At 41.2% G+C, this 14,382-nt stretch overlaps 3 protein-coding genes across 3 annotated transcripts; 1 reads left to right on the top strand and 2 right to left on the bottom strand.

Moving 5' to 3' along the window:
* Window positions 1-469: 469 nt before the first annotated feature.
* On the bottom strand, window positions 470-940 carry LOC126794114 (F-box protein PP2-B10-like). Its single transcript, XM_050520765.1, has one exon. It carries the CDS (start codon window positions 938-940, stop codon window positions 470-472), a length of 471 nt encoding a protein of 156 aa, XP_050376722.1.
* Window positions 941-7,410: 6,470 nt separating this feature from the next.
* LOC126794110 (ketol-acid reductoisomerase, chloroplastic-like) lies at window positions 7,411-8,015 on the top strand. The gene is made up of 2 exons (XM_050520761.1): window positions 7,411-7,605; window positions 7,698-8,015. Exons 1-2 carry the CDS (start codon window positions 7,411-7,413, stop codon window positions 8,013-8,015), a joined length of 513 nt encoding a protein of 170 aa, XP_050376718.1.
* Window positions 8,016-11,028: 3,013 nt separating this feature from the next.
* On the bottom strand, window positions 11,029-14,070 carry LOC126794216 (probable serine/threonine-protein kinase WNK10). The gene is made up of 6 exons (XM_050520878.1): window positions 13,514-14,070; window positions 13,293-13,330; window positions 12,934-13,161; window positions 12,464-12,842; window positions 11,961-12,372; window positions 11,029-11,880 (listed from the first exon to the last, which is right to left on the bottom strand). The coding sequence occupies exons 1-6, from the start codon at window positions 13,598-13,600 to the stop codon at window positions 11,180-11,182; spliced, it is 1,845 nt and encodes a 614-aa protein (XP_050376835.1). The 5' UTR covers window positions 13,601-14,070; the 3' UTR covers window positions 11,029-11,179.
* Between the last annotated feature and the right edge of the window lie 312 nt (window positions 14,071-14,382).

Here is a 14,382-nt window from a genome sequence, read left to right as displayed (position 1 = left end):
ATGATGGTGATGATGACATTTGGATGATGATTTAAATAGTGATATTCTAATTGATGATGATGACGATTTTGAAGCTTAAAGTTAGTTCATACATTGTTCTTATTTTTTTTTTAATATTTCAAGACTAGTTAGTACTTAAAAATATGGATTTATGTTATGCAATGTGATTCGATTAATTTCATGGTTTTGATATGTATTTATTATGAAGAAATAACCATTTATCATGTATATTTTGATTACAAATCATGTTATATATAAAACTACATATAAGACTAATGAATGCACAAGTATATAAATTCATACATAAAATTTACGCCTTGGTAAGCCTCTTCCGAAAACACCTCGGGTACACCTTAGCCTTTTAAAACATTGCTGAAAATTGATCTTATTGTCTTGCCCTTGCCTCGCCCTTGAAATTTTCCTTTATAGCTGGCCTGACCTCAATTCCTTGCACAATAAGACCACTTTTTCACCAAAGATCTTTAAACTCGGCGCAGATCATTTCCAACTCCCCATCTTCTTCAGCTCGGCATTGAAACTCACCCAGCTCCATCTCTAACCAGCCATCAGCTCTATTCTTTGGCAGTCGAGCTCCATCAATTTCCATCTTCGGATCTAGATACGCTGTCCGCTTACTTTTATCTGCACCAAGTGCGGCATCCAGTGGTCCGTACTCAAATCCATAATGCCTTGCAACAACAGCGACCTCCACAGGCACTTCGAATCCATTTGCGTTTTCAGTGAGGTTGTACACAAGATATTCTTTGTAGAGAGTCCATGGAGAAAGAATACTCATATCAATTTCCCCACGTATTTCAAGCCAACAAACTCTGTTTAGAGAAGCCACTTTCTCAAGCTTGGACTCCGGAAGAGAGATCCATGACCAGTACCTATATTTATCTTCTGCCCAAATAAGACAAAGTTCCCTTGCACCTACCATGTAACATTTTTTCCCACTCCATTTGTCACAGCCGCACTCCTCTCCTCCCGGCGCTCATTTCTGTGCCGGCTGGAGCTACAACACCGGTGTTGGCCGGCCGGAATCTCGAAATTTCAAATTTTTGGACACTGTGCGGAGATTTCGATATTCCGCCGCCGCCGGATGGCGTTGCAGCTCCGGCAGGCACATACAGGAGCGCCGGGAGGAGAGAAGTGCGGCTGTACTGGTCGGCGCCGTTGTTGCGCATCGCCGGTGGTCGAAATCGCCGAATCCGCACCATACGGGCGGTGTGGACGTCCACAGCTAAGAAATTATATATATATATATATATATATAGAGTACTGTCAGAGTTTAGGGAGAGGGAGAGGGAGAGAGAGTACACTCTCAAAGTGGATTGCAAAGTACTAAGCTATATAGATATCTAAGACGTTCTAAGCCATAAAGAAAAGACCTAAACAACTTACACCTGAAATTGTTTGATACCTAAACAAAATGTCGACATCTTGCTTTCCTTGTTACAATAGGAAGGTATTATCCAGAGAACGACATTTACCTTCTTTCGTTTTCCCGATAAAAGTTTCCTCTTCCTTTCCCAATAGCTATAGTTCCTGCGAAACCACTGCATACATCTACTGGTTAATTAGGAAAACAAGAGTTAAAAAGCCAGCTCATGAAGAAAATTCTAGTCATGTACTCATGCTGGTTGAAGCATTTTATTCATTATTTGGTGAATTGTGCGATGCATCTAATTTAAGTTGTAACATGCTAGACTTGCTTGCTTAAAAAGTGTCATTCGAGCATTCACACTCGAATGAAGATGCTCTGACCAGATGCAGATCTTAGAGATGGTGTGCCCAGCAAGTTTTAATCAGATCAGGCTAAAATATTTTATGCTGGGTAGAAATAAGGTTTTCAACACTATCATGCATGATATAACACCTTATTACGATATGATAGACAACATATTATTGATTTCCTGGACTAGTGTGTTGTATAAAACTAGCTAGATCGGGTGATACCATAATAAATAATAAAAATATAAGATATTTATATCTTTAATTTCATTTCATTGTAACAACATTACTATACTTTGTTACTCTCTTTTTTCGGTCACCTAACTTTTGGACACTAAATTCGCCACTGGCTCTGACACTCCTGCATGTGTTGAGGAGTAAGGTTGGTTGAGCTTGAGAACTTCCGCCTCTGAAACATTCCGAACTGTAGGGGAAGAAGGTTCAGCTGGACTTTCACCACTTCCTTCAATCTTGTCGACTTCCATTTTGTCTATATCTCTTGGAAACTCCAATGCTTCAGGCAGCTCTATATATATTTGTTTCTGTTGAATTCAATGGCTCCACATCCATCGATCCCTGCAAACTCAGTACATCCAATCCAACTGCAGTTTCCATTTGTTCTTGTACCAAATTACTCGCGGGCCCATCATTAGACTTGACCCCTTTCTGATCTATGCGATTCCTTGTCGAATCCACTAGCTTGTTGAATTGCTGAACCCGTACAAATTCAGATGGACCGCGACCTTTCCTTTCCAGATCATCAATTTGTACTGCACAGCAAGCCTCAATGATCTTGATCATCGCCTCTATTTTGTTTGTTGAACTAGAAACAAGGTAAGTATTTTTCTTAATCACAATATGAATATATACAACATCAAACTAACTTATATATAAGTTAACTATAAATGCTTCCTTGATTTCCTCCATGAATCACTCCCGTGATTTATGGAGTTAATGGAGTTAATCATGCTGCACTAACACGCACTAACACGCACTCACTAACACGCACTAACACTCCCCCTCAAGTTGGTACATATACATCAACCATGCCCAACTTGCTAAGTGCGTCATAAAAAGCCTTTTTAGACACTCTTTTTGTGAGCATATCGGCAAGTTGCTCTTCTGTAGGAACAAAAGGAAAACTAATAATCTTCGCGTCTAGCTTCTCCTTTATAAAGTGACGATCAACCTCCACATGTTTTGTACGATCATGTTGCACCGGATTCTGTGAAATATCAATGGCTGCCTTGTTATCACAGTATAGCTGCATAGCATACTCATGCTTAATACCCAAATCTTGTAGCAAATTTTTAAGCCATAATAATTCACACACTCCCTGAGCCATACCTCTGTATTCTGCTTCAGCACTAGATTGAGCTACCACTTTTTATTTTTTACTCTTCCATGTAACAAGATTACCCCAAACAAAGGTAAAGTACCCTGATGTGGATCTCCGATCTGTAATATTTCCAGCCCAGTCTGCATCTGTGAAGCCACAAACCTCAAGGATATTACTGTGATTGGAGAACATTACTCCTCTTCCAGGTGCTGACTTCAAGTACCTCAAAATCCTCACAACAGCATCCATGTGGTCTACACTGGGATTATGCATGAACTGACTCACTACACTTACTGCATATGCAACATCTGGTCTCGTATGTGATAAATAAATCAAGCGTTCAACTAGCCTCTGATAACGAGGTTTTTCAGTAGGCACTTGATATGTATATTCTGCTAACCGATGGTTCTACTCAATAAGAGTATCAATGGGAGTGCAATCCAGCATACCGGTCTCCGTTAGTAGATCAAAGATGTACTTTCTCTGACACAGATAGATACCATCACTTCCTCTGGCAACCTCAATGCCTAAGAAGTACTTGAGTGTACCTAGGTCTTTTATCTCAAATTCTGTGGCTAGCTGTTTCTGTAATCTATCCACCTCAACAGTATCATTCCCAGTAACTACCATATCATCAACATATATAATTAGGGCTGTTACCTTTCCTTATTGATGTCTGAGAAATAATGTGTGGTCTGAGTTACTCTGTCTGTAGCCAATTTTCCTCATGAATTGTGAGAATCTTCCAAACCAAGCACGAGGTGACTGTTTAAGACCATACAAAGACTTTCTCAATCTGCATACAAATTTACTTGGAGAAGCGGACGCATATCCAGGTGGAAGATCCATGTACACTTCTTCTGTAAGTTCTCCATGGAGGAATGCATTCTTAACATCAAACTGTCTAAGTGGCCAGTTTAAGTTAGCAGCACAAGAAAGTAATACCCGAATAGTGTTTATCTTTGCAACAGGTGCAAATGTCTCATCATAGTCTATGCCATATGTCTGGGTGAACCCCTTTGCTACTAGGCGTGCTTTATACCGGCTCACTGACCTATCTGGATTATGCTTCACTGTAAACACCCAACGACATCCTACAGTCTTCTTGCCATGTGGTGGAGATACAAGCTCCCAAGTATTGTTCTTTTGTAATGCTTCCATTTCTTCCTCCATTGCTTTCCTCCATTTTGGATCTCCCAATGCATCTTGTACTTTGTTAAGTACTGATACAGTAGATATTTGATTCACAAATGATTCATATGACTTAGACAATCTTTTGGTAGACATAAAATTTGCCACAAGATACTTAGCTTTAGTCTGAAGGGTAGGTTCATATTTTTTTGTTGGCTGACCCCGAGTAGACCTATTTGGTAAGACATATTCTCGACTATTAGCCTCACTAGTATTAGTCTTAGTAGAATGACTAACCTCATATGAGTGATCTTCCGTACCAAGAGAGCATTGGTCAGGTGTAATAGTAGTATCAGAGACATGAGGGGCAGTTATGTTATCATCTTCTGGTTCCTGAATCTCTGGAGTAATGACACCAGAATTATCGGATGGTGCTTGTGTAGCTGATATTTTGATAATCTCAATTGAGCCTGAACCTGTCACCATACCTACTGGTGTATTTGTCTCCCCCTTCCCATGATACAGCTCTTCAAAATATGAATTCTCCCCCTGAAGAGCAGTATCGGAAGAGGAAAAATAGCTCATGTCCTCAAAGAAAGTAACATCCATAGAGATATAGTACTTCCTAGTAGGTGGATGGTAGCACCGGTATCCTTTCTGATGTCCTTCATACCCAACAAAGACACATTTAACAGCCTGGACATCCAACTTAGACCGCTGGTGTTTTGGAAGATGGACAAAAGCAACACAACTGAAAACACGAGCAGGAAGATTATGAAAAGAGGGTAAGGAGACATGAGATGCAAACACCTCATATGGAACCTTTCCCTGAAGGACACGAGAGGGAAGACGATTAATGAGGTGGGCAGAAGTTATGACAGCATCACCCCAAAGGGACGGAGGCATATGGGCACTAAAAAGAAGACACCGAGCCATATCAAGTAAATGACGGTTTTTTCTTTCAGAAACTCCATTTTGCTCATGTGTGTAAGGACACGTGGTTTGATGAACAATTCCATGTGTGGTAAAGAACTCCTGAAAGACATGATTCACATATTCCCCCCCCCATTATCAGAACGAAGAATTTTAACCGTGGTATTATATTGTGTTTGGACATTGTTATAGAAGGCCTGAAAAGCTGGAAAAACCTCATTTTTAGTTTTGAGGAGAACAATCCATGAAAGACGGGTGCAATCATCAATAAATGAGACATAATACCGCATCCCGGACACAGTAGACTCTTTGGAAGGACCCCAAACATCAGAATGAATTAATTCAAAATGAAAAGTACTTTTATTAGAAGTACTAGGAGAATAAGTAGACCGATGACTCTTTCCCAAAACACATGTCTCACAACGTAAGGAAGACTCATCCACACTAAAAAACAAAGTAGGCATGGATTTTTTCATAATACTAAAAGATGGATGCCCTAAGCGACGATGCCATAACCAAACTTCACTTAGCTTGTCAGAAGTGGAGATTAAAGCGGTCCGAGACTGTGCCCCTGGTTTCTCCCCCGCATATGTCTGATCCAGATGAAACAACCTGCCCCTCAGATACCCCCGACCAATGAACTCCCCGGTGAGAAGATCCTGAAATATCAGATACATAGGAAAAAATGTCACATAACACTTAGCATCAGCGTTCAATTGTGGAACATATATCAAATGATGAGATAAAGCAGGTACATATAGCACATTGTGAAGTTATATGGTGGGAGTAATACGAACTGACCCTTTTCCTAATACAGGGAATGCCTCACCATTAGCATTAGTAACATAGGGTACTGGTGGAGGAGACAATACGGTAAAATAAGATTTGTCATAAGTCATATGATCAGATGCACCCGAATCAATAATCCAAGTATCAAAACCAACAAAGGTAGAAATATTTAAAGCCATACCAATTTTGCCACGACCAGCTATGGATGCGGTAGGTACTGCCCTCCTGCGGTATGATGATCATGTCCAACCACACCATAGAGATCGGGATCCTGGACGATTTGAATAGCTGCTTTTGCTGGAGGACGATAACTCGGTTTCTTAGGCCGAAGGTGTGGATACAGCTTCCAACAGGTCGCACGAGCATGGGTAGTACTATGACAATAAGAGCAAGGAGAGCGGGGCTGATTCCCGAAGCCTGGTGGTGGTCCTTGCTGATGAAGTGGAGCTGGAGGGACCCGCTGAAAGGGTGAGGCAGGAAAGCGAGCACGAACAGTAAGGCTGGAAACTTCAACTTATGTCTGATGAAGACTCTCTTGATGAGATTCATCCTTCCAGATATATGTGAAAGCTGCAATGAGGCTAGGGGGTTCGGTTTGTCGGAGTAATTCTCCTTTTGCATTGTCATGTTTGGCATCAAATCCTTTCAGGAAATGGTGAACTCGCTCAAGCTCCTTCTCACGTTGGTAACAAATAATGTCCTCCTAATTCTTGATCATGCAAGGACGTTTCATATCAATTTCAGCCCAGACATTCTTTAGTTTAGTGAAATATTGGGCAACCGGTTGCCCATCTTGTTGTATTGCCAAAGCGGTGCACATTAACTCATGAACTTGGATGAAATCAGAGTCATTAGTGTATAAATCTTCAAGTGTTTGCCATATAGCCTGCGCAATATCACATGCCTCCACCAGATCAACTATTTCTTCATTCATAGCTTTCCACAAGACGGACATCACAAGGCCGTCATCGTCGTCCCATTTAGTGTAGACAACAATATCATCTGCACTAGGCGCCTTAGTAACTCCGGTGACATGCCCCATTTTGTGCATGCCTCGAAGATGAGCTGCCATAATTCGCTTCCATTTTCGGAAATTGGTCCCATTGAGCTTAGTTCCTCCAAATGACCCATTGTCGGAACTCTTGACAGATACTTCAAATTTCGAAACATCAACTTCGTCTCCAGAACCCATTGAAAATTAGAAAACGAAGAAGAAAAAAACTGTCGAGGGTGTACGTGCACTGTCGGTGAACCTACACTGACAACAAAGATCACCAACTTAAACCGGATCGGGCCGGGTCGGATCTTGGACCGGGTCGGGTCGAATCCGGGTCGGGTGAAAATTTTCGGATCCAACAAATCTCTGGATGAAATATTATCAATAGCTTCTCCTTTATACCTTCTCTGGTTGGGTTGAATAAGATCTGATCCAACAAACTTCAGAGAGGATGCATCGGTGCTGGTGGAGGGGAGCAGCGTGCTTGATGCGGCGGTGGAGCTTTGCAGCGGTGCCGGATCCCTTCAAGGGTATTAAGCAGATCGATGTTTTCGGTTGGGGTTCTCAGGGACCTGCTCAAGCTCAGAACTTGAGAGATTCTCTAGCTGAAGCAAAGTCTGATATTGTGGTCAAGATTGGGCTAGGAAGGGGTCCCGTTCTTTTGATGAAGCTCGCGCAGCTGGTTTCACTGAGGAGAGTGGGACTTTGGGTGATATATGGGAAACCGTTTCAGGCAGTGATCTTGTGTTGCTACTGATTTCTGATTCTGCACAGGCAGATAATTATGAGAAAATATTCTCACACATGAAACCAAACAGCATACTAGGTCTTTCCCACGGTTTCCTTCTGGGGCATTTGCAGTCAGTAGGACTTGACTTTCCTAAGAATATCAGTGTAATTGTTGTTTGCCCGAAGGGAATGGGCCCATCAGTAAGGAGACTTTATGTTCAAGGCAAAGAGATAAATGTGGAGGTTAGACAGGTGAGTATAAAATCAGCTAATTTTTCATGGGAAGAGCATTTGCTGAAGTCCACACTGAGAAATATAAATGTGGAGGTTAGACCAGGTGAAAAGGTTGCTATATGTGGATAAGTTGGCTCAAGCAAGTCAAGCCTTCTAGCTGCAATTCTTGGAGAAATTCCAACTGTGCAGCAGTATGTTGAAAGAGAAGATGGCAAGCTTGCACAAACACGCAAGGAATGGAAAAACAAAAAACCCAGAAAGGAACAGAGCAATGCTCTGATACCAACTAGAAACAAGGGTAAGTATTTTCCTTAATCACAATATGAATGTATACAACATCAAACTAACTTATATATAAGCTAACTACAAGTGCTTCCTTGATTTCCTCCATGAATCACTCCCGTGATTTATGGAGTTAATGGAGTTAATCATGCTGCACTAACACGCACTAATAGTTGAATCCAAAGTCTCCTTGATTTTCCTTTCCAACTGCACTTTAAATCGAATGAAGAGTCTTTGAAGAGTGTTGTTCAAGCTCATAATTTTGGTGGTGTATTCTTTCTTTTTGTATTTGCGCCACTGGCGCACCTTGGAGTATTTTTGAACGAGTTGTACACCACTTTCTAATTGTTTCGTAAGTTTTTCCTCTTCTTCTTCTGTGAGATGCAGTACCCTGTTGTCTTTTGTTATCTCTTCTATCACTGGTTGAGAGCATTGCAGCGCGGACTTGAATCTTTCTAGGGGGAAGATGAACATCGTACTTTTCTCGTTTAATTGCATGGCAACGTCAAACAGCTTCTGATATACTAGCCCTAGAGCTGGAGCAGGAGCAGCCCCTCCTCCTCCTCCCCCACTAGAAGACCGTCCTCCTCCTACACTATTATTCCACACAGTGCTCCGTGATTCAGTGTTCTGCTCCATCATAATACGCATTCGTTGCACGTCCTCACGGACCTCATCCAATTTACCTAGTTTGTCCTTGACGTCTGTTGCCAAACTTACGAGGGCTGCGACATTGATAAGTGCCTCCAAGTCTAGTTGCTTAAGCAGTGCTATAAAAGACGCATTTAACTGAATCAGTTGTTTAGCCCAATCAGGCCCTATACAATTAAAGCAATTGCCCCATATGCGGATGTTCCACATGCTAAGCCTCTCCACCGTATCCACCGTATCTTGTTTGCAAATCATTTTGTCTGTCGCGTATATTCTTTGCTACAACCAAGAGCTCATTCGTATCTCTTTGTTCCTGCTGCTTTAGTATGTACAACACTCTTCTAAGAGACAGGTTCAATTCGGCCAACTAGCTTCACGCTCTCATCCATCTGTAGCTCCAAATTCGGCAGGAGATACATTTTCGGATCATGCTGGGCTATTCGTGGTTGTAGAGAGACCAGCGTGAGTCTGAGATCTTCAAGCTTGGACGTGAACTTTCTGCTACTGCCTATTGCTTCTTTAACATAATCAAGAAGCAGATTAAACAGATGTTTTCCTATCAGCTTCTCTGGCATGATTGATTAGCTTACATTTTTTTTCCGATGGTGTAATGGCTTTCATTCCTTTAAGTAGAAGGCCTTGCTTTCCTTCTCAGTATTACCCTTGCAAGCTTTGATTACTTGCTTGTGAGTTAAGACTAAGGACCAAATGTTGAAATTCAATTTTAGTATTAAACAATATCTATTAAATAATATATAGGAAAATGATATAACTCTAACTCCTCTCTCTAAACCCTGGGCGATGCTCTTTGGTGAGTGAATGCCCGGTCCGGCGACCCGCCCTTGCGGCGGCGACGTCGGACGGGCCAGTGATGGTGGGTCCAGCTGTGATGCAGGCGGTAGGGTGACTGCGCTATTTTTCAGGGTTCTTGCGGAGGTTCTTGGCGTCGGGTAGCAGGTGATAATAGAGGCTTGGGTCGGCTTTGCAAGCGAGTGGTGGCGCAGAGTCGAAGATTGGCGAAGGGTGACGGCGGTGCGGTGCCAAAGCCGAGATCTCTACGATCCAGATCTTGGGTCTGCCGGGGTTGGCCTGGGAGGTTTGGTGCAGGACTGAGGGAGAGCGCATCGGTAGGAGGGCTGGTGTTAGGTGGTGGTGACGCTGCTGCTGGTGTTGGAACTTGTCCAAAGGAGACGACTGGGGAGGTGTGTCGTCATCTCTGCGGTCTGCTAGGTGGGTTTAGGCTTGCTGGAAATAAGGCTTGGGCCTGGGCATGGGCTTGTGCTTGGTTTGGGCTCTGGCCATAAATTTACTTTATTTTATTTCAGTTAAAGTTTATTTACTTTTGCTAAGATGCGACTTTATGTCGCGAATAATACTCTATCATTTTTTCAGTAGGAAAGAATAGGTCTTGTGCCGATATTTGCACCTAGGTAGATGTCGCTTATTTGTTAAATGAGTGCTTCTTCCTTTGCATGTCACCTAAACTATTCCGACTGGTAGATCCTTTTATTTACTCTGGGTATTATGTGTCGTACACTAATTGAGGTCTCTAGGCGATGTGTAATATCTGTAATAGGGGTTAATTGGAATGATTATATTATCTTTGGGTAGTTGTAGGTTTATTTTGTGCTCATTCTATGAGAGTTACTTGTCGTAGATTGCATTGTACCAGGTGATTTTAGATCATTACTTGATGTCATAGGACAATACAATTCATGATGTATGTAGGCCTTGGTTATAGTAGCTATGATTTTCTAAAAAATAAATAAAAGGAAAATGATATAATGACCGAGTTAAGATTACAAAATACGTAAGAGCTAAGGTATTTATAGAAGAAACGGTCACGTATAGTGCCGTAGCAGTCATGGCTAATCTCTAACAAGTTGCAATGTCAACTCCGAGTCTCAAATGGCACCGGTTGCAATATAAAGAAGCAACAAAAACTATCACTTCGCCTAAATGTGTATGAACGAACAATTTACCGTAATCACAACTTGCTTTCAGAAATTCTTGCAGTACCGATTTGCAAGTCCTATCGTGTAAAAGAACACCCCCACCCAAAAAAAAACAGCGAATTTATATCACTTGGCCTAAGTGAATAAGATGGAATAGGCTATCATCACATCCAGCTCGTATCTGATACTTAATAGTTAATACTCATTTCTAACAGAGAAGAATGTGAAAATGTAACAGAGAAGGTTGCGAAAATGTTTTCACAAAACGGCTCCCAAATATTAAAAGAGAAATTTCGATCAAAAGAATGAAAAAATTGGAAAAACAGAAAAGTAATCCTAGCAAAGAACATGCACTACATTAGCGACAAGCTACTCTTGTCCAAAAAAAAAACGACAAGCTACTTTCTACTTTGCTATCCACTTCTTCTTTGCATTTTGTATTGCCTCTTCCTTCATCCTCATGAGCTCAAGAAAATGTTGATGAAACTGCAAATCAATTGAATCCAGCTCCACTTTTAGCCCATCATATGCATGTTTTTCCATCAGAGACAACTCGGACAAGTTACAAATGCTTGATAAGCTATGAGTTATTGATCTATCAGGGCTCGAGATAGCAGAGTTCATAGCTAAGTCATTTATCACGACAGAATCACCAGAATTATCATCAGAATTCCTCTGCTTGAGCTGACCATGAACCATACCATCTGGACTCGAACAGTACCCATCCAAACCTCTATAGCATTCATCAAAACTATACTTGTCCAATTCTGAAACCTTGACATCAGTGACGCATGAGAAAGTAGTGACGCCATACTCTGCTGAGATATCTGAAATCATTGATGCAGCCTTGACAAACCGTGAACCCCAAGGGCTTCCATCAGCTTGACATACATGCTGATCCCCAAATGCACTATTTGCTCCACATGATGGACTCTCAGATGTAGGTTTCCAGCTAGGTACAAGCTTCATAATCATGCTATCAATTAACTCAGCTGTGAGGGATACATCTTCAGTTGAAAGATCAAGTTGCTCAGCCATCTCCCCAGCAATTGAAATTGCAGTATCCGAAACAAGGTAGAACTCAAAATGTATAGTCTTACCACGACCTGTAAGAGCAAATACTATTCAGTTCCAGATCATGAAACTAAGGGATATATGAACCTTTTTACATCAAAGATGTACTTACCACATGGATCAACAATACGCAAAGTCAATGTGATAGTATTATCAGCACTTTTCTCGGCTCTTAAAATGAGTTCATTATTCTCTGTGAATCTCTGTAACTCCAGAACTGAGTGGTTAAATAAAGTGGAAGTTGCTTTGACACTTATTCTAGAAGAGCCAGAAGAAATCTTCTGGTGGTTGGCATCTACTTCCACGGGACTAGCTTCAGGTTGTGGAGAGTTCACTAATTGGGGAATCAAATTGTGCAATCCCGATGGATCACGAGTGAGCTCCTTCAAACTGTCAATTGCAAGGAATGAATCTTTCAAGAGCTCTACAGCAGGCAGTCTCATTGATGCTGGAACCAGGCACTTCTCTATGAACTGCTTTACTTGAGGATCACTCACTTTACTGAGTGAAGCAGGTTTTATACCCTTCAAAGGAAGATAGGAGAAAACTAAGTTCACCGTTTAGTAAATCACAAGTATTGAAGCAATTCATAAGCATGTGGCATTAGAAACTTACACTAGTAACCTTCTTATAAATCTGTGCGGGATTTTTACATTCATTGTAAGGGTATTCACAAGTCACCATTTCCAGCATACACATGCCAAAAGAATAGATGTCGACTAATTCATTATATTCTTCATCATAAAGCTCGGGAGCCATGAATTCTGGAGTGCCGATCACACTATGGGCAGTAGGCTGCTGCATGATTATTGCCATTCCAAGATCTCCAATTTTTATTTCCCCCTGATTTCCATTGACAAATATGTTGTCGCACTTCAAATCTCTATGAATAATTGGAGGATCGTGAGAATGCAGATAGTGCAAGCCTTGTAGAATCTGTTTTGCCCACTTCTTCATGGCCTTCAACTCAACACACTTGTGCTTCCTTCGATACCTACATCCAATAAACCTATTAATAACTTATCGTGAATCCAATTCAAGTACACAAGCTGCGAAACAGTTAAAATAGAGTCAAGGAAACTCACTGCCTCAAGCTCCCAGAGGTGAACAACTCTGTGATAATGTTGATGGTCTTGTTCTTATCATCGACCCACCAGTTACTGAACTTGATGATATTTTCATGCTTCAACGACTTCAGCAGATGCACCTCCGAATACAATCTCTGAAGCTGCTCCGGTGTCTGCAACACATCCTCAACCAGCACCTGGCTCCACGCCACCTCCAAACCTTCAACCTCGTCAAACGCCTTGTATCTACACACATTCCAAAACACCATCCAAATAAGATAACAAACAAAATTCACAACAAAATAAAATAAAAAAATCGAAAGCTACGATCTTAGCTACAAAACAACCCAATGCAAAATATGGCTAGAGAAGCATACACAGTCTTGAATGCTCCCCTCCCCAAGATTTCATCAGACTGAGAAATCAAACACGAAAACAATCACGAAAATTATATCATCTCGAAATAAAACATGAATTACATCAATTTGAATACAATAAACTCCCAAATGCCAATAACCACACATTCATACACCAAATTTTATATAAACAGACATTGAGATTCTGAATTAGGTAGTAAACAAATTCCGAAAAATCGTACCCTTAAGAATCTCCCAGTCGGATCCTCCTCCAAAAAATCAAACTCACAATCAGATTTCACACCAATCAAACCACCACAGAAATCCATTCTCGAACGAGAAACAAACAATCTCGATTATCGCGAAAAACACACAAACTATCAGAGAAGCTTGATTCTAACGGCGGCAGGAGTCAGACGGTAACGGTGACGGTGTTCAGAAAACGCCTCACAGGCAACGGAATAGGAGTCGAACGCCGATCGGTGACGGCACCGGCAGCCAATGAACCACGTGTCGGAGCAGCACAATGCCATATTCGAGTTCCAGTTTGTAATTGAGCTTCTCCACGTCGTCGAATCTATCCCAGGCTCATCCATGGCGCTCTCTGCATCTTTTGATCGCCAATTCGGGGAGAAATTATTAGGGATTTGACGGCGGCGGAGACGGTGATGAAACCCTAGGGATTGTGAATTGGGGTTTAAAAAAGGGTTGGGGAGAGCATAGAGTTTGTAGTTGGATTGGTTTTGATTTGGAGAGCTGGAGTTTGTTGTGGAGCTGGAATCTAAATTTTACGAATCGTCAAGAGGTTAGGGATGACAAAGTATCCTATTGGCGCTTAAATTTCATCCTTATTTGATTATATAGGTTTTTGGAAATTTAATTATGGATAATTAACTAATTGGGATTCTTCTTCAACGTTGGTATATGGTGCAAAATGATTCACTTCATCCTAATGAGGATGAATCCGTCCATGATTCCTACTGTGAAAGAGTTCGGGATTAAATGAAAAGATTACTTTTGATATTTGAAGATTTCATTCAATAATGAAATTATTCAAAAATGAGTGATTCTGATTTTCTAAATTGTTCAAATACTGTAGATCTAATCTCTA

Source organism: Argentina anserina, chromosome 5, assembly GCF_933775445.1.
Source record: "Argentina anserina chromosome 5, drPotAnse1.1, whole genome shotgun sequence".
Classification (NCBI taxonomy): Eukaryota; Viridiplantae; Streptophyta; class Magnoliopsida; order Rosales; family Rosaceae; genus Argentina; species Argentina anserina.
This window is presented reverse-complemented; position numbering and strand designations above follow the sequence as displayed.